The 23,021-nt window shown below is 31.5% G+C and overlaps 1 protein-coding gene across 3 annotated transcripts; it reads left to right on the forward strand.

Moving 5' to 3' along the window:
• Positions 1 to 2,406: 2,406 nt before the first annotated feature.
• Positions 2,407 to 19,869, forward strand: LOC143074964 (uncharacterized). Of its 3 annotated transcripts, XM_076250168.1 has the most exons (10): positions 2,407 to 2,519; positions 4,359 to 4,640; positions 7,246 to 7,533; positions 8,209 to 8,544; positions 9,215 to 9,328; positions 10,131 to 10,149; positions 13,922 to 13,953; positions 16,977 to 17,069; positions 17,787 to 17,884; positions 18,623 to 19,869. In XM_076250168.1, exons 1-10 carry the CDS (start codon positions 2,468 to 2,470, stop codon positions 18,782 to 18,784), a joined length of 1,476 nt encoding a protein of 491 aa, XP_076106283.1. In that variant the 5' UTR covers positions 2,407 to 2,467; the 3' UTR covers positions 18,785 to 19,869. The 3 variants fall into 3 exon arrangements, 2 of the variants coding, with proteins under 2 accessions (XP_076106283.1, XP_076106284.1); XR_012978198.1 differs by lacking the exon at positions 10,131 to 10,149; XM_076250169.1 differs by lacking the exon at positions 16,977 to 17,069.
• The last annotated feature ends 3,152 nt before the right edge of the window (positions 19,870 to 23,021 follow it).

Genomic DNA, 23,021 nt, shown 5'->3' on the forward strand with positions numbered 1-23,021 from the left:
GCGGCGTACTACAGTACATGATATATAAGGCATGAAGATGTTATTGTTACAGGTCAGCTAAATTATCTATAGTAAAGGATCCTACAAATTAATGTAATATACAGTCACAGAAAATAATTATATTTATAAGTACGTCTGAGTCAGTGACAACTCTACAACAGATGTATCCATCGGATCGCCAGCAATGATGGTGATACATGGCTGTGTACATAATGTATATACAACTCGTCTAAACATCAACCCAACAATGTTAGATCTGTAAATTTGCTTTCGCAAATTTTAGGTTCTTCCCTCGCCGGGATTCGAATATAGTAGATAAGAAGACATCATGAACGTAGAAGTCCATTAACTAGTGCAGAAAATAAATTTTCAAATGCATTTATTGAAATAAATTATTTCATGTTTTTCATAAGTTCTGCTTTGGACATAACTGAATAACAATGCCGAATATAATTGAAGCATACACTAAGTTAATTTTGTTTTCACTTAGCATCAGCATAGAATTATCGTTATTTTAGAAGTTCAACAATAAGTTATATATTTTACTTAGATGGGTGTATAACATAACATTTAGCTTGTAATTATACATGTTCGCTCATCAGTGTTCAGCATGAAAACGATCACATTAATTTTAAATCATTTTCGGAAACCCCTGTCTAAGTAGACATTTCAGGAGGTAACGAATCTGTAGGCTGACTATGTTATTCGAACAATCTCATTTCTTGTCGACTTCACAATTCTTTCAAACATTTTAATAGATGTCACCCAAATTTGTTTATTTCTTCTAGCTTAATAATTTTGCTTTTTTTTTTAAGTCATATTCATTTTTTTTCAATCGCGCCCAAAAATATGCGAGTACCTTTAATTTCAGAAGCGGATTTAGCGAAAGGCGACACGAGTTTCCCCCTTTTAAAGCCTTACATTTATTGTTAATGCAGACATTTTAACTGTTCCACATCAAACCTTGTCAAGTTTGGTGCCATAAATCACCCCTTTTTTCCATAATTTATCCTTCATCCGCTTTTGGATTGTTGCTTATTTGTTATTTGGTCTATGAAGATCTGTCTATATACTGACAATGAAACCACATCTTCATGGTTTCACAAAACTTGCTGAAAATGTATATACTTCATTTTTTTCTATCTCCTCTCATATGATATCGGTACCGTTTTGGTCACTTTACTGTGTTGCATCTAAATATGAATTGTAACACTTTATAGTGACTGAACAGGTAAAACAAATACTTCTCAAGAACCAGAAAAAGAAGACTACTTGGAAAAGCACCAGACAGTGTATGAATACAAACTGAGATCGGAATAGCATGGATGATATATGATATTATAGTATTAAACATGTTTTATTACAAAAACAAGTGTTCTCAATCTTGTAGATAGATATAACAGGGTGTCATATCAGTACCAAAGACAACTCTCCATCCAGGTCACAATTGGTAAAATTAAAACATTATAAGTCGAAGTAGGGTCTTCAACACAAATAATTGGCTCACACTAAACAGCAAGCTATATAGTGACAATAAACATAAACAAATAAAACAACAATCGCTTAATAATAATCCTGGTTATATGTATTCCATGAGCTGGTTACCATCAGAAATGAAAATATAAATAGTCCAACTATTTACTAAAACAAGCATATGCAAAAATCAAGCACTAAATGCTAATACCACTGTAAAGCTCTCACCTATAGAACTTACACACAAATTGTCAAGATTACAAACCACAACGTAATATATTAAAAGATATAAGAAGCCAGCTGACAACATGTTCTAGAAAATGATTTGCAATTAATATTTTAATCCAAATTCATTACCACAAAACATCTTCTTACAGTAATACTACATCTGGAAATTAGTAATAATAGCACTTAACCTGTACCATAAAAACTAATTGCTTTTTTAGGAAAAAAGCCAGATGAGATTTTCATTACTTCTAAGCATATAAGATGTAATATTCTCATATTTGAACGGCAGATTTAGATTTTTTTCAGGGGCCAGCCCCCTACTTTCTTAGGAAAACTTTGATTGATCATGTAGGGAATCACTGAAGCATGACTGGAGCGAGCCCCCTCTTAGGCAGGCAGTGGGTCCCTTCTTATGAAAATGAAAAACCCTGGAGAAAAAACAACACTATGAATTTATAGTGTACGGAGTGCAAGATTTCAATAAAAAACATATACCCACAAATCACCGATCTTAATATAAGCAGCTAAAATACGTCAAGCATTTTATAAAAGCTATTACTTGTTAAGGTACATTTCAGTGTGGTTTGTTATTGCATATGACCTCAGTAAAGTTGAAATATAATTGTGTAGCTCTTTTTAAGTGTACTAGGTGATGTATCATTGATGATGTCAAAACAAAATAAGGTTTACCCAAGTCATATGATCATAATGTGTATCCGTATGATGGAATGTATTTCCTTATTATGATATTTATACAGTTATCAGTATGTTCATGATTACACTGTTAACCTTTTTTGAAGTTACGATCTTTGTTCAAGGTAAGAAAATGTGCATGTAAACTCAAAAACTAAATTTCAATATATTTAACCAAATTTCCCGTTGTACTCATTACATGTATTACAATTCAACGCAATATGTATGATTTTGCCAGTGGACGTTAAGCAACGTATCAAAAGTTGAATAAAATAATGTATTATTTACAAATATTCCAGTCTGTTATTAACCTTATCTACAAGTAATATCGTCGTCATATCGAGGAGTATATAGTAACCAAGATGATTTTGTCATAGTTTGGCATGAGTATGTAAAAGTATATAAAATGACAAACAATGACACAATATAAACCACTATGATTGTGTTGATTAAGAAACTTCAGATCGTGAGTTCAAGCTTTGTATATTGCTTATATGTTAGTAAATTCTAATTTATATTATATAATTAATCATTTGGTGAGAAGTTGTCGAATTGGAAATTATATCACAACTACTTTTTATAAAAGCTAATTTGGGTTTATTCTATACCCTAGAAAAACACAGATAAGTAAGTGGAAGTCACGTTTAATTTATTCATGGACATGAATAAGTAACTCGTTGCAATGACTTAGTAATTCGTGGCCACATATAAGTTATTCATGTCCACAAATAGATAACTCAATCGTGGCCACAAAAAAGTAACTAGTGGTCAGGACTTGTAATGTTTCTTTGCTAGTCTAAGAGCATATAATGAGTTAAATAAGCGAGTCGCAATTAATGTACTCACGATATTGACGAAATTCGGATTTTGATGGGGACTTGTACATTTTAGTTTTGTGTTTTACCTGAACGGTTTTGACTGTCAGAGTTTAACTGTAAAAATGCCTTTCCATTTCATCGTCATGAAAATTGTTTGGAGGAATATTGTGAATATAATTGTATTAAGTTCGAGATTGCGTGTTAGTTGTGCTAAAACATACAACTTTTGTTGACTCCTGTATGATGCAATATATAATTTTAGTTATTGTATCATTGGCATTTAACCTTAATCTCTCCTTTTTATTATCAATTTCATAATCGGGTTCATAAATAAAACAACAGATATATAGTTTGCTATAACACAATAAGTTTAATGGTTAAAGACGTCTTTATAAAGTCCAAAACGTGTATCTACTATGTGAATTTTATTTTATGACAATTAAAAGAATGTAAAAATGTTTAATGCACGGTTGGCCAAGTAACCCAACCAAATTTGTAAAAAAGGATTTATTTCTAGAGCCAATTACGTACGTTCTTTAGCTTATAAATTCCAGGCTAGAACAGACTTTAACATTTGATTTCACCTTTTAGGCTTTTAGTGCTGTATTTTAATTGAAAAGTTTTATATTGTTTTGTGTTTTGCTGTCTTGAGTCTATTAAACTTTTTAAAATTTATTATATATTATTTATTTACTATAAAGGGTTAAACAGATTTCGCTAAAATGGGCTTTGACTATTTTATTTTTCGCTAAAATGGGTTAAAATTCTGCCGCTCAAATGGGTTCTACTTTGGCGCTCAAACGTCCTATTGTTTTCGCTCAAATGTCCTATCAATGCGCTCAACATGACAACGTTACTACTCGTTTCATTATTCGTTTGATGAGTGTTCATATTTCAATTTCGTAGAACTTCCATATCCCGGCAAGTGTGTCAAACGTGCATAGGTTTCGGTAATATCGTTTACATAGCCCCTTTAAATATTTGAAGATTCATATATGAACTTTAAAAACGTGTTCTCTTCAAATTTACGTATTTTCATCTTATTTTGAAAAAAATCTATGACATGACGATATTATGCAATTATGTATCACACATTTTGATTAATTATCGTTTTGTTCTTACCACTGTGAATTTCGGATAAATCAGGTACCTCGATGATGGACATTTATGTACAAGAAGGAGATGCGGTAGACCTTCTTTGTCCAATGAAAATTTCAATAGATGATCTCATTTGGCGTGGACCACCAGAATTAATGATATATGCATCTGGTAGTACTGAAAGTAATATAAAGAACGTCCAAGTACTTCACGAAAAGAACACAAAGGAAAACATATTGAAGATTCTTAAGTTTGCAGTAGACAGTGTAGGCATATATCAGTGTATATCCCTGCGTGGAGGAGATGACTCATTCAACATTACTATGTTACGTAAGTATCATACAAACCTGTTCATACATGATTACGTTTTAGCGTTGTCCGTTTGTACATACGTAGGTTCAAAATTGATGTATGTTCTCTAACTGTAATTCGCTTCTACAAAATAAATAAAACTAATACACAATGCTTGTTACCTCCAAACTTATAACAGATCGGCGTCACTATCAACGCCCTAGCGTCATGTACCTTTAGTAATGGCAAAAATTGCAAATTGACAGTTACGCAAACTTAATTTATTTTGCCCCAACTACGTTTGACGACCATTATACACACTGCTTATTACCATTTAAGTCAAAACTCACATCAAGATTGAATTTGGGTAACGTTACCCTCACCGTTCAAGAGTTATGTTCCTATATATCATAAAAATATGTTTATAATAAATATTTTAAGAAGATGTGAAATAAGTGCCGATAAAACACCTTTTATACTAGTCACAATGTGTAAACAGTAAACCATATTAGGCCAAAGTATAGGCTTCAACACGAAGCTTTGGCTCTCGTCTAGCAGAAAGCTATAAAGAGCACCAATAAGACTAGTGTACATAACTCATAAAGGAAAACAAACGGTTTAAAAGTGGGACGAAAGATACCAAAGGGAAAGTCAAACTCATAAATCTAAAATAAACTGACAACGCCAGTGCTAAAAATTAAAACGACAAACAGACAAACAATAGTACACATTAAACATATTACACAACATAGAAAACTAAAGAATAAACAACACGAACTCCTAATCGTTACAAAGAAACTAGAAACGTAAAACACTGATGAACCACAATTTCAAATAAAAACCACTAAACAACAAGTTCCTGACTTATAACTTTTGCAATCAAATGCAGTGGGAGTAAACTTTTAACGGGCGTCAACCATCACCCTAACCTCAAACATCAGTCTAACATTACGGCTAAATTGGCTTAATTCGATCAAAAAGAAAAATAAATAAACATAAACTTTACGAATAAATTTGATCTATGAGATAATATGAGTACAATATGTAAAACAATTAAAACAAGAATGTGTCCACAGTACACGGATGCCCCACTCTCACTATCATTTTCTATGTTTAGTGGACAGTGAAATTGGAATAAATTCTCTAATTTGGCATTAACATTAGAATGATCTTATCAAAGGGAACATGTATACTAAGTTTCAAGTTGATTGGACTTCTACTTTATCAAAACTACCTTGACCAAAAACTTTAACCTGAAGCGGTACAGACGGACGGACGAACGAACGGACGAACGGACGCACAGACCAGAAAACATAATGCCCCTCTACTTTCGTAGGTGGGGCATAACAATATAACCTGGGACAAAGCAGTCTATCCCTGAACGAATCAAATTAGTTAAATAAAGGCAACAGTAGTATACCGCTGTTCAAACTCATAAATCCATGGACAAAAAACAAAATCGGGGTAACAAACTAAAACTGACGGAATCGCATAAATAAGAGGAGGACAACGACACAACACTACAATGTAACTAACACACACACAGAAACGGACCAAGCATCAGACAAAATCCCGCGAAAATAACAAATATAACATCAAAACCAAATACATGAATTTGGGATAGACAAGTACCGCAATGTCAATTTACACTCAAAAATAAGAGAAAACAAACGACGCAACGTTAAACTGTAACACACACAGAAATATTAAAATATTCGAATTAATAATATAGTGCAATATTGTTATTTCTATTAACCCTTTTGGAGACATATTTATTAATATTAGGATTTAACTCGAAAGTAATAATGCCAAATAACTATTCAGGTTTACAGATTATTACAGTTATAATTTATTTGCATCACAACTAGTATATCATTTGTATGCATTTGAATAAATGAACACCGTTGGTATGCAATGAGCCAACTCTCCACCTGAGACCAAAAGTGCAAGGTAGCTTTGTATATCAGCTATATTTAGAGATATGGTAACTACAAATGTAAAATGGGTGGCATATCACAAATTATAAAAACTAACACTTCATGAAAGATTGTTTTACGTCGAAAATTGGTTTAATTGACTAATGTTATCTATTTAAGTAATTGTTAGTACAAAATAATCTAGGAATAAATCAGGGATGGGCACGATTACTGATTAGTAATCGATTACATGAAGGTATTTTGTGCAATCGATTAATAAGCGATTACAGGAAAGTATTTTGTGCAATCGATTAATAATCGATTACTCAGATGTTTGCATACTTTATCAAAAGTTATTAAGCTACACTTTCATGACTGTAAATTACATGCTCCAAAATTTAATAATAAAAGTAAGTTAAACACAATTATGTTGATCAACGTTTGTATAGATGAAATTTAGAACTTTACCAAAACAAAACTGCATTAAAGCATTATTTCCAAATTATAAGTTGACAGTTGTTATGTAGATGGAATATCTTACTGAGTTGCTAGTTTCATTAACAATTGAACAAGAAGATAACATCGTATGATATAGATTAAAACATAGGGTTTTTTTTTACCGAAAATAACAAAACTCGACTTGACCATGTTGACAAGGCCGTTAATCAGTACGTATCATTGTGAGTTGTTTATTTACAAAAGTGTTATTTCGGTTGTTTTTTGTATAGGAAAACCAAATGTGTCAATAGTGGAAGAGTTAAACCCTTTAGATGAAACTCTGAACCTTTCTTGCATAGCATCAGGTGGTGTCCCAGACAATTATACTTACGAATGGGAACACAGGACAGATGCCGATCATCATATACGTTTCCTTTCGCAGAAACCTTTACTAACAATTAGAAGTAATTCAATGCAAAGCAATGGCGTATATGTTTGCAGAGTATATAATGCAAATAGTGTTGGAACAAGACGCAAGACGTACTCGCAATGTGCTGTATATAATTTATCCATATCAGGTAACCGTGTTGATGATTTTCCTTTTTTTATTGTAATTTGACTTACATATCTCAATACATCTGTAGTTTATATGTTCATTGGTAGATACTACAGTCTGACAGGTACACGTGAATTAATCGATTAAAAAATGTGTAGGACACCAATCGCTGTTTTTGCAGAAAAACTTACGCGTGGTTTTTATCAGCCATTTCTATTTATATCTTTAATGATGTTTACTATCATTGTATTGATTTAAATCTTCGTGAAACTGAAACCTACTGAACATACATAACAATATAAATTCCGAATTTTTCATATTTCATGTGGATTTGTATTCATTTTATTGGAAAATAATGAAAGAAAAAAAAAGTTTGATGAAAAATAACGTAAATACAAGTATACTGTTAGACAAAAGTCATATCATACAAAATGATGCGAACTTAAAATTCTTGAAATGCAAATATTGGTAACAAAATTAATCAACACGTACACACATATACATATATCATTGTAATCGCATATTCCCCCGGCTATAGTGAGGATTAAAGTTAAATGCACACTTGTTATTCTTCTATACTTATTCTTAGATTTAATCTCAGAAATACATATTCTCATATTATTTATTTTTATACAAATATATTGCTCGCTGATATAAGCGTAACAATTGCATAGTACTTTACATCCATTTTTCACAGCTGTTCCACATTTTGTATCCAACAACACTGAAGAACTCTACGTCTATCTAAACCAAACGACTGAACTGAAGGTTTATTTCATAGCCAACCCCGCCGCCAATACCGTCTTACTTATAGACAACAAGCCAGCTTTTGAATTTAATAACAGTAATCTAATGAAATCAGTCCATAAAACGACGGTTGTGGACTATTATCACGACAAGGCTGTTATTGTGAATGGGTATGAAATAAAACTTCTGATGTATATACAAGATAGATTAGATTTTAGCAACATAACCGTTGTGTTGCAAAATGACAGAGGATGGTGCAATTACACTATACAATTAAAGACTACCGGTAAGTTTATGTACTAGTGAGTGCACCTTTAATCATTTTTAATCACAATTTGAACCACCGTTTTGAATGTCCCGTTGCTACCTCTCGACTATTTTATATCTTAAAATGTGCTTTTTGTATTTATCTATATAATACATTTGGTTGTTTTTTGTGTATTTGAAATATCTTTGCTTTATATTACCCCGTGGTGTGTTTGATTTGTAATGTTATGTTTACGAAGTTTATATCATCAAGATAATTTCAAATGACTATCTGATTGCAAACAGATTTGCCGATATAGATAATGGTGATTATTACAAACGAGTAATATTTCCATATAACTCATAACCAAATATCTACATGGTATAATCATATTCGCAACAAAATAATTTCTTAAGAAAAAAATCATGTCGTCCATCAATTATCAATAATGAAAGATATTGATTGAGTTTGTTTTCATAGTTTGTAATTTGTAGTAGAATATATTTTTGTTTCGTGCTTTTGTTTTCGGAAATAGTTTTTTTCTGGAAAATATATTTTGTTTAAGAATTTAAAATTTGTAAACAAATATATACAACCGGTATACATCTGAAACGTTATTTGATTTCTATTCCTATGTGATATTCATATATATAGCAGTTATTGTTCTATTACTGTATCGTGTTTATCCCAGTCCATATGATTGTTTTAGAGCACACAATACAGTATCAAAGAAACGTCGGAAGTAAACCACTGCTGGTTTCACTCTTAACGCTATCCATATTTGGTGTTTTGGCTGCAGTCTTAGGTCTGAAATTTGCTTATGGTACGTAATTGCAAATTATGTGTAATTTTTATTATTTGAAAGACTATCAGACTTGTTTTCATTAAGTTTGATCCAAAGTAAATCCGTATGTTAAGATACATTTCAACAATTAACGTTTATATGTTTGATAAGTTTTTTCTCTTCTGTGTGACATGAACATGATGAATAATCATAAATTAATTGTTTACAAAACTTTGAATTCTTCCATAAACTAAGGATTTTATATTATAGCATGTATAGGAATAGCATATTTTAGCTGTAAAAATTATCATGAAATTTGGGCCTCAGTGTATGTCTACGTTCTTGGCCTTCTAGCAATTTTCTCAAGAGCATCATTGACGAGTCTTTTGCAAACGAAATATGTGTATTGTGTATTTATGAGTGTAAGAATTTACATTGCGTTGACAGAAAATTAAAGCAATGTGCCATAACTGTATTGATATTACGAAAAATTACATTGCAATAATCACGAAGAAATATTTTTAAAAGCAAACATCAAAGATATTTGAAATATGTCTGCAAAAGTACTTTTGTCATGTTTAAAACAGTATTTTCTTTATAAATCAGTAAGTCAATTATTACATTTCAAAAAGCATTTATATGTTTTACGTTCAAACGTTTGTCATTGTCGAGTGCCGTGGCACCAATCAATGTTACTGTAATCATTATGAGGTCACAAAATTTCTACAATGCAACATTGTTCTTTGAGTTAAGGGACCCATTTCACGGATATATAGACTGATAAAATACTTCATTGCCCGAAAATTCACCTACATGTAACAAATCAAAATGTTTATTCCAGGTAAACTTATGACTAAAAGGTACATTTATATAACTATCTATTAACAGTACTCAAGTTTTGCGTTTGGCAAGTTAATGGAAATAACATTATTATGTACTGACAAAAAAAATATAATACATCAAATGTAGTACTAAGAATAAAGATCTTTAAGTATTATTTCTACAAAATTCTATCACCAGCATTACTTGTTTAGTATATTAAAATAATTATTTTATCGTGTGTATACTAATGTTTCTCGTCCACTTTGTCTGAATGAGGTAACAACACATTCATTTGTGTGCATTCATGTATTTGATACTGTATGTCATTTTTTGCATGAGAATACAGTCTTATATACAACAAAAATAATATTCTGCTGTCAGAACTGTTTCAATTTTCGGAGCTCTCTTTTCTCCCTGTTCTTTTTTGTTAATATGATTTCTCTTATTCAGAACCTGTACTCATGTAAATAACATTTTTCAATATAATTATACTTGACGAAACCTTTAAAATATTCAATATTAGTCATTTACATACAATATGATTGAAAATATCTACAGATACGGTAACAATTAGTAAAAAAGAGAATACATCTACGGAAAATCCTAAATCAGTGGATAACAATAAGAGACAAATTGAAAGCAAAAAAAAAAAAAAATTACAAAAAAACAATTATCAGTCTATACATCAACTAAAAATCGCATACAACCTTGAACCGAGCAACACGAGCCAAACTAAATTTACATGGATCTCAGATGCTCGGGGAAAGTATGATGTATCCGACTTTTTACTCACCCAAAGTAACAATGTTGATACAGCGTTGCATTCAAAAAGGTAAAAATCATAAATGGTCGTATATCGAATTATGAATTCAATTCATGAGTGTTTGAATATAAGCATATGAAATATTTGGTGAAGACAACACGGTAATTTAACATAATAATATTCCTAAAAATGTGAAAAGTTTCCAAAATAACGGTTTGTAATATTGACACTGTAGTCGTCTGCTAGAAAAAAAACATTGTTTATCATTTTGTATAATTATATCTATCATTTAAGTTAATTGGAAGGTTTCATGCTTCTGAGAGGGATGTGTGCATCTAAAAACATTTGCATCTAATTGGTTTCTTTTGAAAGTGTGCTTTTTTATACGACCGCAAAATTTGAAAATTTTTTCGTCGTATATTGCTATCACGTTGGCGTCTGCGTCGTCGTCGTCGTCGTCGTCGACGTCCGAATACTTTTAGTTTTCGCACTCTAACTTTAGTAAAAGTGAATAGAAATCAATGAAATTTTAACACAAGGTTTTTGACCACAAAAGGAAGGTTGGGATTGATTTTGGGAGTTTTGGTCCCAACATTTTAGGAATTAGGGGCCAAAAAGGGCAATAATAAGCATTTTCTTGGTTTTCGCACTATAACTTTAGTTTAAGTGAATAGAAATCTATGAAATTTTGACACAAGGTTTATGACCACAAAAGGAAGGTTGGGATTGATTTTGGGAGTTTTGGTTCCAACAGTTTAGGAATTAAGGGCCAAAAAAGGGCCAAAATAAGCATTATTCTTGGTTTACGCACAATAACTTTAGTATAAGTAAATAGAAATTGATGAAATTTTAACACAAGGTTTATGACCACAAAAGAAAGGTTGGGATTGATTTTTGGAGTTGAGGTCACAACAGTTTATGAATTAGGGGCCAAAAAGGGGCCCAAATAAGCATTTTCTTGGTTTTCGCACTATAACTTTAGTTTAAGTAAATAGAAATCTATGAAATTTTGACACAAGGTTTATGACCACAAAAGGAAGGTTGGGATTGATTTTGGGAGTTTTGGTTCCAACAGTTTAGGAATTAAGGGCCAAAAAAGGGCCAAAATAAGCATTATTCTTGGTTTACGCACAATAACTTTAGTATAAGTAAATAGAAATTGATGAAATTTTAACACAAGGTTTATGACCACAAAAGGAAGGTTGGGATTGATTTTTGGAGTTGAGGTCACAACGGTTTATGAATTAGGGGCCAAAAAGGGGCCCAAATAAGCATTATTTTTGGTTTTTGCACCATAACTTTAGTATAAGTAAATAGAAATCTATGAAATTTAAAAACAAGGTTTATGACCATAAAAGGAAGGTTGGGTTTGATTTTGGGAGTTCTAATAGTTTAGGAATAAGGGGCCCAAAGGGTCCAAAATTGAACTTTGTGTGATTTCATCAAAAATTGAATAATTGGGGTTCTTTGATATGCCGAATCTAACTATGTATGTAGATTCTTAATTTTTGGTCCCGTTTTCAAATTGGTCTACATTAAGGTCCATAGGGTCCAAAATTAAACTTAGTTTGATTTTAACAAAAATTGAATCCTTGGGGTTCTTTGATATGCTGAATTTAAAAATGTACTTAGATTTTTAATTATTGGCCTAGTTTTCAAGTTGGTCCAAATGGGGGTCCAAAATTAAACTTTGTTTGATTTCATCAAAAATTGAATAAATGGGTTCTTTGATATGCCAAATCTAACTGTGTATGTAGATTCTTAATTTTTGGTCCAGTTTTCAAATTGGTCTACATTAAGGTCCAAAGGGTCCAAAATTAAACTAAGTTTGATTTTAACAAAAATCAAATTCTTGGGCTTATTTGATATGCTTTATCTAAATATGTACTTTGATTTTTGATTATGGGCCCAGTTTTCAAGTTGGTCCAAATCAGGATTCCATATCAAGTATTGTGCAATAGCAAGAAATTTTCAATTGCACAGTATTGCACAATAGGAAGAAATATCTAATTGCACAATATTGTGCAATAGCAATTAATTTTCAATTGGAGTTATCTTTCTTTGTATAGAATAGTAGTTGATAAGATATATGGGAAATTTGCCAGACATGACTATGATGTCATTTTCTATTTTTATTTGCCAATAACTTTATGTAAATAACTTCATTGGAAATTTGCCAATATGAAATGTTGCTGATGAAGCCTTTTTTCCTTATCTTATCTAAAATGTTTTTAGATAATGTATGTTGGACATTTGCCAGACATGACTATGATGTCATTTTCTATTTTTATTTGCCAATAACTTTATGTAAATAACTTCATTGGAAATTTGCCAATATAAAATGTTGCTGATGAAGTTTTTTTTATTGTTTTATACAATAAACAATGTATATTCACTTTTACTACCAACCAATCTTTACCATTCAGTGATAACAAGCACTTTATTTTACATTTTAATATTTTATGATGTATTTAAAAGAGTAGTTATTGTTGCAAACTCCATTAGAAATTTGAATTGATATCAGTTTTGGAAAAAGGGAAACGGGGATGTGAAAAAAGGGGGGGGGGTTTGAATTTTTCTCATTTCAGATTTCACAAATAAAAAGAAAATTTCTTCAAACATTTTTTTGAGAGGATTAATATTCAACAGCATAGTGAATTGCTCAAAGGCAAAAAAAACTTTTTAAGTTCATTAGACCACATTCATTCTGTGTCAGAAACCTATGCTGTGTCAACTATTTAATTTTAGATTTAAAAAGTTTGAAGAAATCTTTAATTGATTTGTAAAATCTTGACATTTGTTTTGTGTAAAAAAAAACCATGTAATGTCAAAAATTTTATCACAATCCAAATTCAGAGCTGTATCACGCTTGAATGTTTTGTCCATACTTGCCCCAACTGTTCAGGGTTCGACCTCTGCGGTCGTATAAAGCTGCGCCCTGCGGAGCACCTGGTTTTAAATGTGCTGGTTTTTATATTTTTGTTTTATTCAGGTTCTTTAAATTTGTTCTCGTACTTATTCTGATCCTTATTTCTTTTTCTATGCAGGTGTAAAGACGACAGTACTGTACCACCGAATGGTAAGTATTTAAATATGAATAAGTAGATTGGATGTGCGTTGATGTTCCATACCAGCACCACCCCGGGATAGTAACATAGTTTCAATAGATCTATGGATTATATTGTATGAGTAATATAACTTATTTTTATATTGAAATACCCAATATAACAAAAACACATTTTTCTTCTTTCGTTAATACCAATATATCAGATCCTCATATTATTCTCATAATAATTATAACAAGAAATAGTAAAGTGCAAAACCACACAATAGAGCCGATGGTTGGTTTAATTACCATTTAATTAAATATAATTCATATACAGATTACTTAACATCTTTATAATGTCATCATATAAATATATAGATAGTTCAATGAACACAAACACTTATGTAAAGCGAACCAGTCTCTTAATGCATAATACAAAATCGTAGATAATAAGTAGTATTTAAAAAATTAACGTGATCGATCGTGGTGACTGTCGTGCCGAATGATTTAACCGCCAAATCAGATAAAACACATAACCTAGAAACGCCAACTATATATGTTTGTCATCATATCATGCAGGTGAAGGGTTTGATACAGATTTTGCAAACGTGACTGATAATGATGCCATCATGGATGGTTGGTACAGAGCAATTACCTTCAAATTATTTACTTTGATTTACTGCTAATTCGATAATAAAAAGACCAAAGGCACAAATGTAGGCACAAATACGTCATCGTCATGCCCTATACAACACCTTTACTTAATAGTACTAGTTGTAAGTTATATGTAAAGGGAAAATACCCGAAAATACTAAACGTAGAACAGTTTTAAAAAACAGAAAAAGAAAAGGTATAATATTTTTGTTGTTGAATTATTCAAGAATTTTCTGAATATAATGCCAAAATTTACCGACAGATACTTACTTGAATAAATTAAATTTTAATAGCAAGAACTTCCCTATGTTTACATGTATATATTTCTGTTTTGGAAAAGAAACTCGTGACAAACATTAACGACAAAATGAAGGACTTTTCTTTTCACATGGTTTACTGTCTTCTTTTTGGTGCTTATGTTTATATGGCATCGTATCACCGTGTTAAAGAATAAAATATCAACACTTGATATCTATGCCCGTGTTTGTATTGATGTTTTTGATTTCAATGAGCGTTTTGTGTTTCATACGAAATTTGATTCGGTCATCGCTTTTACACTGAGTACATGTAATATCATTGAAAACGCCTCTGAGTTCTTAAATGGCTGTATAGTTCATAAACAGGGTTAATTGTAATTCATAAAATCACTCCTTTTTAAAATATAATTAAGTCTCCCAAACAAAGTTTGGAGACTTATTGTTTTTGGTCAGTTCTTATTATTTTAAATTATTCTTCCTCTTCTTCCTCTTCTTCCTCTTCTTCCGCCACTTTAAAAATGAACTTGTCCGCAGCGGCTCTCCTAAACGGCTTGTCAGATTTACTTAGGATTTTACAATATGTTAGACTAACATGTCTAGGTGAGCCATCAATCTTTCGTTTGTGCATTGGGGTCTGTTAAAGGGTATTTTTGGGAGTAGAAAGGAGGGAGGGGTTTACTATAGAACCCTATGGGATTTATTTTCTAAAATTTTCAAATGAATATAACTTGAAAAATGTAAGTGATAGATACATGCAGTCTTCAGAAATGATTATAGGACAATAAAACAAATCACATGAAATATAGGGGGAGTCCCTGGGGGGTCATCCCCACAACCTTCAATTTGAGAATGTGCTTTTATCTTGTAAACGGTCCAGATCCCCACCCCTAAACCATATATATTCTTGAAGGGGACGATTAAACAAATCAAATGAAATAAAAGGGAAGTCCCCGGGGGTCATCCCCATCCCGTTCAATTTGAGAATGTGCTATTATCTTGTAAACGGTCCAGATCCCCACCCCTAAACCATATATATTCTTGTAGGGGACAATAAAACAAATGAAATGAAATAAAATAAAAGTGATGTCCCTAGGGGCTCACCCCACCCCCTCTTGTTTGAAAACTTGTAAAGGGTCAACATCCCCACCCCTTAACCATATCTATTCTTGTAGGGGACAATAAAACTAATCAAATGAAATTAAATGGAAGTTCCTGGGGGTCACCCCCACCCCGTTCAATTTGAGAATGTACTATTATCTTGTAAACGGTCCAGATCCCCACCCCTAAACCATATATATTCTTCAATGGGACAATAAAACAAATCAAATGAAATTAAAGGGAAGTCCCCGGGGGTCATCCCCACCACGTTCAATTTGAGAATGTGCTATTACCTTGTAAACGGTCCAGATCCCCACCCCTAAATCATATATATTCTTGTAGGGGACAATAAAACAAATGAAATGAAATAAAAGTGATGTCCCTAGGGGCTCACCCCACCCCCTCTTGTTTGAAAACTTGTAAACGGTCAACATCCCCACCCCTAAACCATATCTTTTCTTGTATGGGACAATACAACTAATCAAATGAAATTAAATGGAAGTTCCTTGGGGTTGCCCCCCACCCCGTTCAATTTGAGAATGTGCTATTATCTTGGAAATGGTCCAGATCCCCACCTCTAAACCCCATATATTCTTGTATGGGACAATAAAACCAATCAAATGAAATGTAGGTAAAGTCCCTGGGAGTCACCACCACCCCTCCTGTTTGAATACTTGTAAATGGTGGAGATCCCCACCCATAAGCCATATATATTCTTCTATTGGACAAAAAATCAAATCAAATGAACATGGGACCATATAAATGGCGAGTCATGGGAGTTTTGTTTGGGAGACTTCGTAACAGCATCCTGTTACAATTACTTCTTGTATAAGAATTGTGTTGCTGTGAATTAAGAAAGAAAAAAACAGTTTGAAACAATGAATCAGGTTTATTTATAATGTTGGCCCAAATATTTACTTTAAATATATCTACAATTTTCGAAGAGGATGGAGATATACATGTAGTATGGATTTACTGCATATACACTTGCCTATAAGTGATGAATACGATAATGTTATATTTTTTGTTAAATGTATACTTTGACAGAAAATGATTATGATGCAAGTATTCCACAAAGACATAACGACGTAGAAGGCGCTTTTGTTAATGATGTGTACGGTGACGTCAACCAAAAAGAAGGTAGGTCTAGTTTTGGAATTAGTGCGTTACATGCTATATGAGTACTTCATATATTTAATTCTATGTAATTTGATATAGCTATATTTACCGATCATTCTATACATCACATAAAGTTGTGTCAGTCACTAACGACACATGCTTCACTTACGTCTTAAGGTAACCAGAGATCAGACACAACCATGATGGGGTTCTTGTTGCTCAATTCTTACTGTTTTTATATGTTAATAATTACTTTCGTCTTTTATGTTTTTTCACAATATTATGATCTGCTGTATTTCATTTGGTGTCGTCTCTGTGTTTTTAATTTTCTGCAGTTGATAATGACCTGGCAGTGTTTTATACCTGACATTACCCATTCTTAATTTAAAGAAACAATTTCATCAAAATAAGAAGGTACGAACAGGATATAGAAATAACTGCGTTTTCTTTCATTTTTCAATTTATCAAACGTCTCTCTTTGATAAGGTTTATGTTTCTATAGGTTGATTGTCTATCTGATGTTTCATAGACTTGTTTGTCGTGTCATCGCCTTTTGTCTGCTAAGCATTATAGGTTTTTGATTATTTTGAAAAAAAATTGTTTACCTCTCCGTGCAATTTTTGTATATCAATCACAATAAATTGTATGTTCTGATTATACCAAATATACATAATATAATATAAATGTCATGAATGGGGAGTTGCACCAGACGTTTTATGCATTTTTGTGTACTTTCAGTCACAACACACATTGGCCAGTTGATTCCGACTCCAAGACCTGTATTTCACAACCAATCAAGTAATACTGATGGAATATCCAGAATGAAAGGGAATAGTGTGAGTTTTTTTAGTTATCCATCGTGCAACGTAAAATTTAGCTACTCAAATGACCTGTATATTGCATTCATTTTGTTTTAATATGTTGAATAAAAATAACAAAGTTAACCCATTTATTAGTATGGTACAAACTCATAATCCAGTCAATGTAGCGCTCTAGTGTAATAAACTCATCAAAAATACAATAATTAAAATTGTGTACTCCATGTGCGTGTTTTGTATTTATTTAGACTGATATATGACGCTCAAAACAACTAAAATTAGTTTACAACACTGAAGAGCACTACGGATCACTTACTCAGTGTTACTTCTGATATAATTTTACAAATATAGATAATGTTATATATTCCTAAACTGGATAATTGAGAGAATAATATAAAAATGTATCAATTAAGTTATTGGAGTATAAGATACATTTAATGGATCAGTACATCAACATTGTATAATATTTTGATGAAACACAAAGTAAGACAGTACATAACAAGAAAGATCTATATTATTATCTACATTTGTATATAGGTGCACAGATTCATTTTGAGCTTATGATATTTCATTATTTATATTAGTTGTTGTCCTTCTCCGCCGATGGTACAAACTGTTTGTAATTATGAAACCTTTATGTTATTATTCACTGTTGCTATTTTATTTGTATTTATAAATTCTATAAGCTGCATTGCTTCTGTATGAAAAGACTAGTATAATGTTGTTAGATATATTAACTTATTGGTATGTTTACAGGAGTTAAATTACATAGAAGTTAATTTTAACCAAAAGTCGAATCAGCGAAGACACGTTATTCTCAGGAATGATCGTACGCAATATGCCGATGTTGACCTGACAATCAAAGCTGATCCTTTGCCAGATACAGATTCGGAATTTGACGAAGACAGCACCTCTTGACCCTGTTTTACTACAACGTCAATATCACAGTTATTAAGGAAGGTTTTCATTAGCCAGAACATAAACGAATGTTTAAGACATACTTGTTTTTCTTCTATCTGTCGCAATTATAATAATTGTCAAACATGACAAAATTAATTTGTATAATTACTTTAAACGTTTAAAATATAAATGTTGTTTCTATTGGTTACTTTTTGTATCCCGTTTAAAATTTAGTCGCCACATATATTCAAATTTATAATACGTACAGGTAACCTCCTACATATTGGTGAACCGTATTTGTGAATGTTGTGTATCATTATAAATTTAGATAACAAAGATTGATCTCTATGAGTTTGTTTGATATCATTTTGAATTAATGCTTTTTTTTTAATGAGAGCAAAATGTAAAATTAAAACAAAAATGAACTAGACGGAAAAATCATAACGGAACATTGCTAACCATAATGGTAAAATAAAAAGGCTCAAACTATTCAATCAAATTGATAACAACTTTCACATCCCTAATTTGGTACAGACATTTTATAATGTTGAAAGTATTGGATTGAACCTGGTTTAAAATAATCAAACCATCTCAATTACTTTATAATCGCTAAAAGTAACATTTTATTGACAGCTATGAATAAACAAAAACAGACATAATTGGTAAAATTGTAAAATATTAGCCACAGCAGTAATTGTGTTAAAATTTTAATCACTACAATAACAAACACATATAATATCAACGAAATACGAAAAGACAAATTACACAATGAAAAAACGAAAGATAATAATATAAAAATTACTTTAGCACAACAACACAAAAGCGGGATGTATAATTATCGAACCACGTCAAATGGATATTACCACAAATAGACTACACAGAAAAAGTAATTATTTAAAAAGACAAATTAAAGATCACTATAAGATGGAATTAAGAAGACAAACAACTTCAGTACCTAGAATCTATACTTGTGTTCTAATATTTGTCAGTTTTTCTTAGTCATTTTTTAGTTGTGACAAATCTAATTAAGACCATCGTGTATTATTTGTAAGGTTGATACAGTATATTTGTTAACAAGGTCTTGGTATCCTCCGATAAATATATTCGCACCAATCGCGGGAAAAAATATACTATAATATCGCACCACTGAAAAATGTATTAAATCATCAGATAGTTTTAGATTGTCTATTCATGGAGCGCTCGTACATTTTTGTACCACACAGAGACAGAAATTGACTCGTATATCACGAAAAAAAATATGTTAAAAAATAGAAACAATGAGAAATGTTTAAGTCATCAGTGTTCTTTGTTGTCTCCTTTTCGAAGTTATTTCCTCCGATCGAGGAGCACCTGTATAAAACCGAGACAGAAGCTACTAATTAGGCATTGAAACTATTATGAAAGAGGTATCGACAAACTAATCAAAAATATCAGTGCATAACAACAGTTTGAGAAACACCAACTCAAGGTGCGTATCATCTGAAACATTTCACTGAGACTTCAAGACGCGCTTTTGCGTTTTTTTTTCTATCACATTATAAATAGTCACGTTTTCATTCCCACAATTCCGCATTCTGATAGGAAATAATATACTACAATCTCGCACCACTGAAAATTGTATAAAAGGATTGGCAAAACCACGAATCTAATATAAACGAAAGCGCAAGTTTTCCTAAATCCACGAAAACTAGTACCCACGAAAACAAAATGAATCCACAGTAGTTGTGTCGTAAAAATCAAATGAACAGCTAAATTATCACAGGAACATTATTAACACATGCATTGTGTTGATATAAATTACTAAGAATCGTAATTACATTCTTTCAAGAATACACGTGATACTTATTTTATGACAAAATCTGTATCGACATCGATTCACACTCCCGACAGATTTTATATAAACATAAATCATTGAGACGACTGATAAGATATGACCCTTATGATATATTTCATATTTTCAAAATTATTTCTGTTAAGAAATAACTGTAAAATGTTTTCTATTTGAAGAAATAGCATAACAAAATAAAAAGCACACTACATAATCCTCGTAAGTCCTTTATACAAGTTATAAAATGGAGAAAAAAAAACAACAAAAGTATTCAATCCAAGCTTCATTATAAGTGCTTGAAGATAGGGTCTGCATTTCCGATTCCAATTACAATATGACACAATATATTTTTATTTTTGGACGAAGAGTTGCAGTAATAGAGCTCTCTGGCTTCGATTCATTGTGTTATTAATATGTCAATAATCAATGGAATGATGAGTCATGTTCGATCTTGCTGTGTCCTACTTTGAACTCACATTTCTGTACTTAACTGAAAAATCTGTTAAAAAACGATCAAATACATAGTTGCTAGTAGTGAATTGACAATAATAAAATATATGATGAATATCTTCAAATCTTAGAATTTCTTGAAGCGTTTAATGTCGAGACTTGTTTAGGTTCAAACTATACAGGTGATGTTGTTTAATTAAGTTCGAAATATTTACCATTCAAAGCAGCTTACACTTTATCAAACATATAAAGTTTGTAAACACAGAACCAACGCAAGTAGATTTCATGCATCCGAAGTGCTCTCTTTTGTTTTTATAATTATCAGGAACACTCGAAGTCAAATATTCATAATATGTGAATATTTCTTTTAATATATTCACACGTCCTTATTGAACATTAATTTCGTGAAATTAAAATCCACATTGTTATCGATAAAAAAAGAAGAAATAAAACTGTAATCAAACTCGAGGATTAATATTTTGTATTTGCAACAGAAGTAAGTTTATTCTACAAAAGACTCATAAGTGTCAAATAAAGTATGGAGTTGAAGAGCATTGAGGACCAAAAGTCCTAAAAGTTTTGCAAAATACAGCATGAAAGTTTAAGTATTTAAAAAAATCAAAGATTTGTAAACAGTTAATATATGACCATTTCAATGATAATTTATGTCAACACAGAAGTGACGATTAATGGGGTGGTAAGGTAGATGAATCTTTCGTTATGGTGAGTTTTTTCTAACATGGTTCAACATGTTACATGAACTGTAACTTGAAAGATTTACTGTATTCGATTTATTCTATAATATGACAGACTTAAGCTAAAGTAATGCACACTATATTCGGTGATAGCCAATGGTCAGTGTGTTGAGCCGTACTTTGAATTATAATTGTTAACTGTTTATGCATTGTGTCATTGACGGATAGTTGTCTTTTTTTTTGGTACTCATACTACATCGTCTTTTTAATATTAAAGTTAATATTCAAACTGAAATAAGTTCACTTTTAAACAGCAAAGTGTATTTGGGCCCTTTTCAATATAAGTGTGAATTTCAGACGAAAATAATCGAAAATCATTGCGTAGTTGACATCAACCCTATTTTATGTTGATTATAAAAAATACATGAAACTAACCCTTGTTATTTGTTTTGCACGAATATAATTGAAAAGGAGTAAAACAAAGACTGCATAGTAGTGGTATATACAGGAGGCAAAGACAAAAGGATAGAGAGTGGAAACAATATCTCTTTTTCCCTAGGCTTAGTACTATATGTTTTCCTTAGACGATGGACTCAGGAAATATGGATTTTCTTTGATGAAAGAATCTCAATATATCCATCATGCAAGGAAATTACTTTGATTGTGTTTAGTCTGTTCCTCATTGGTACTCTCAACAATTCAAGGCGTTTTGCTTTAAGACACTTTTACACCAAAAAAGTAATCAATTATTAATTGTCAACGTGTGAGGTAGTTTTTTTTGTTATAGAATAAAAATAAAATAATAATTCTGAACTCAAAGGAAAGCTCAACACGGAAAGTCCCTCATGTCAAAAATCAAAAGTTCAAACTCAAACGGGTAGATTTGACAACACTTTGTTAATATTGTATGTACTCAATGCTCTTCAACTTTGTACTTGTTAGGGTTTCTAAATTATTTTGATCTGCGCTTCACTGATGATTCTAACGTAAACGAAACGCGTGTCTGGCGTATTAAATGATAATCCTGGTACCTTTGATAATTAAAGAAAATATCTGTCATATTCCCGATTGCGTGGAACAAGCACTTTTTTATGTAGACAAATGAGGAGTAAACTTGGTTTTAGAGCCAGCAAAACCTCTCACTTGTATGACAATCGCAGAAAATCGATTATACTGACAGCGATGTGTGAATAAAACAGACAGACAACAAAACAAAAAATATATATCAATTGACCCTTAACGTTTATATCTTATATTAAGTACGATGCTCGACAAACAAGAA

This window comes from Mytilus galloprovincialis, chromosome 5 (genome assembly GCF_965363235.1).
Source record: "Mytilus galloprovincialis chromosome 5, xbMytGall1.hap1.1, whole genome shotgun sequence".
NCBI lineage: Eukaryota > Metazoa > Mollusca > Bivalvia > Mytilida > Mytilidae > Mytilus > Mytilus galloprovincialis.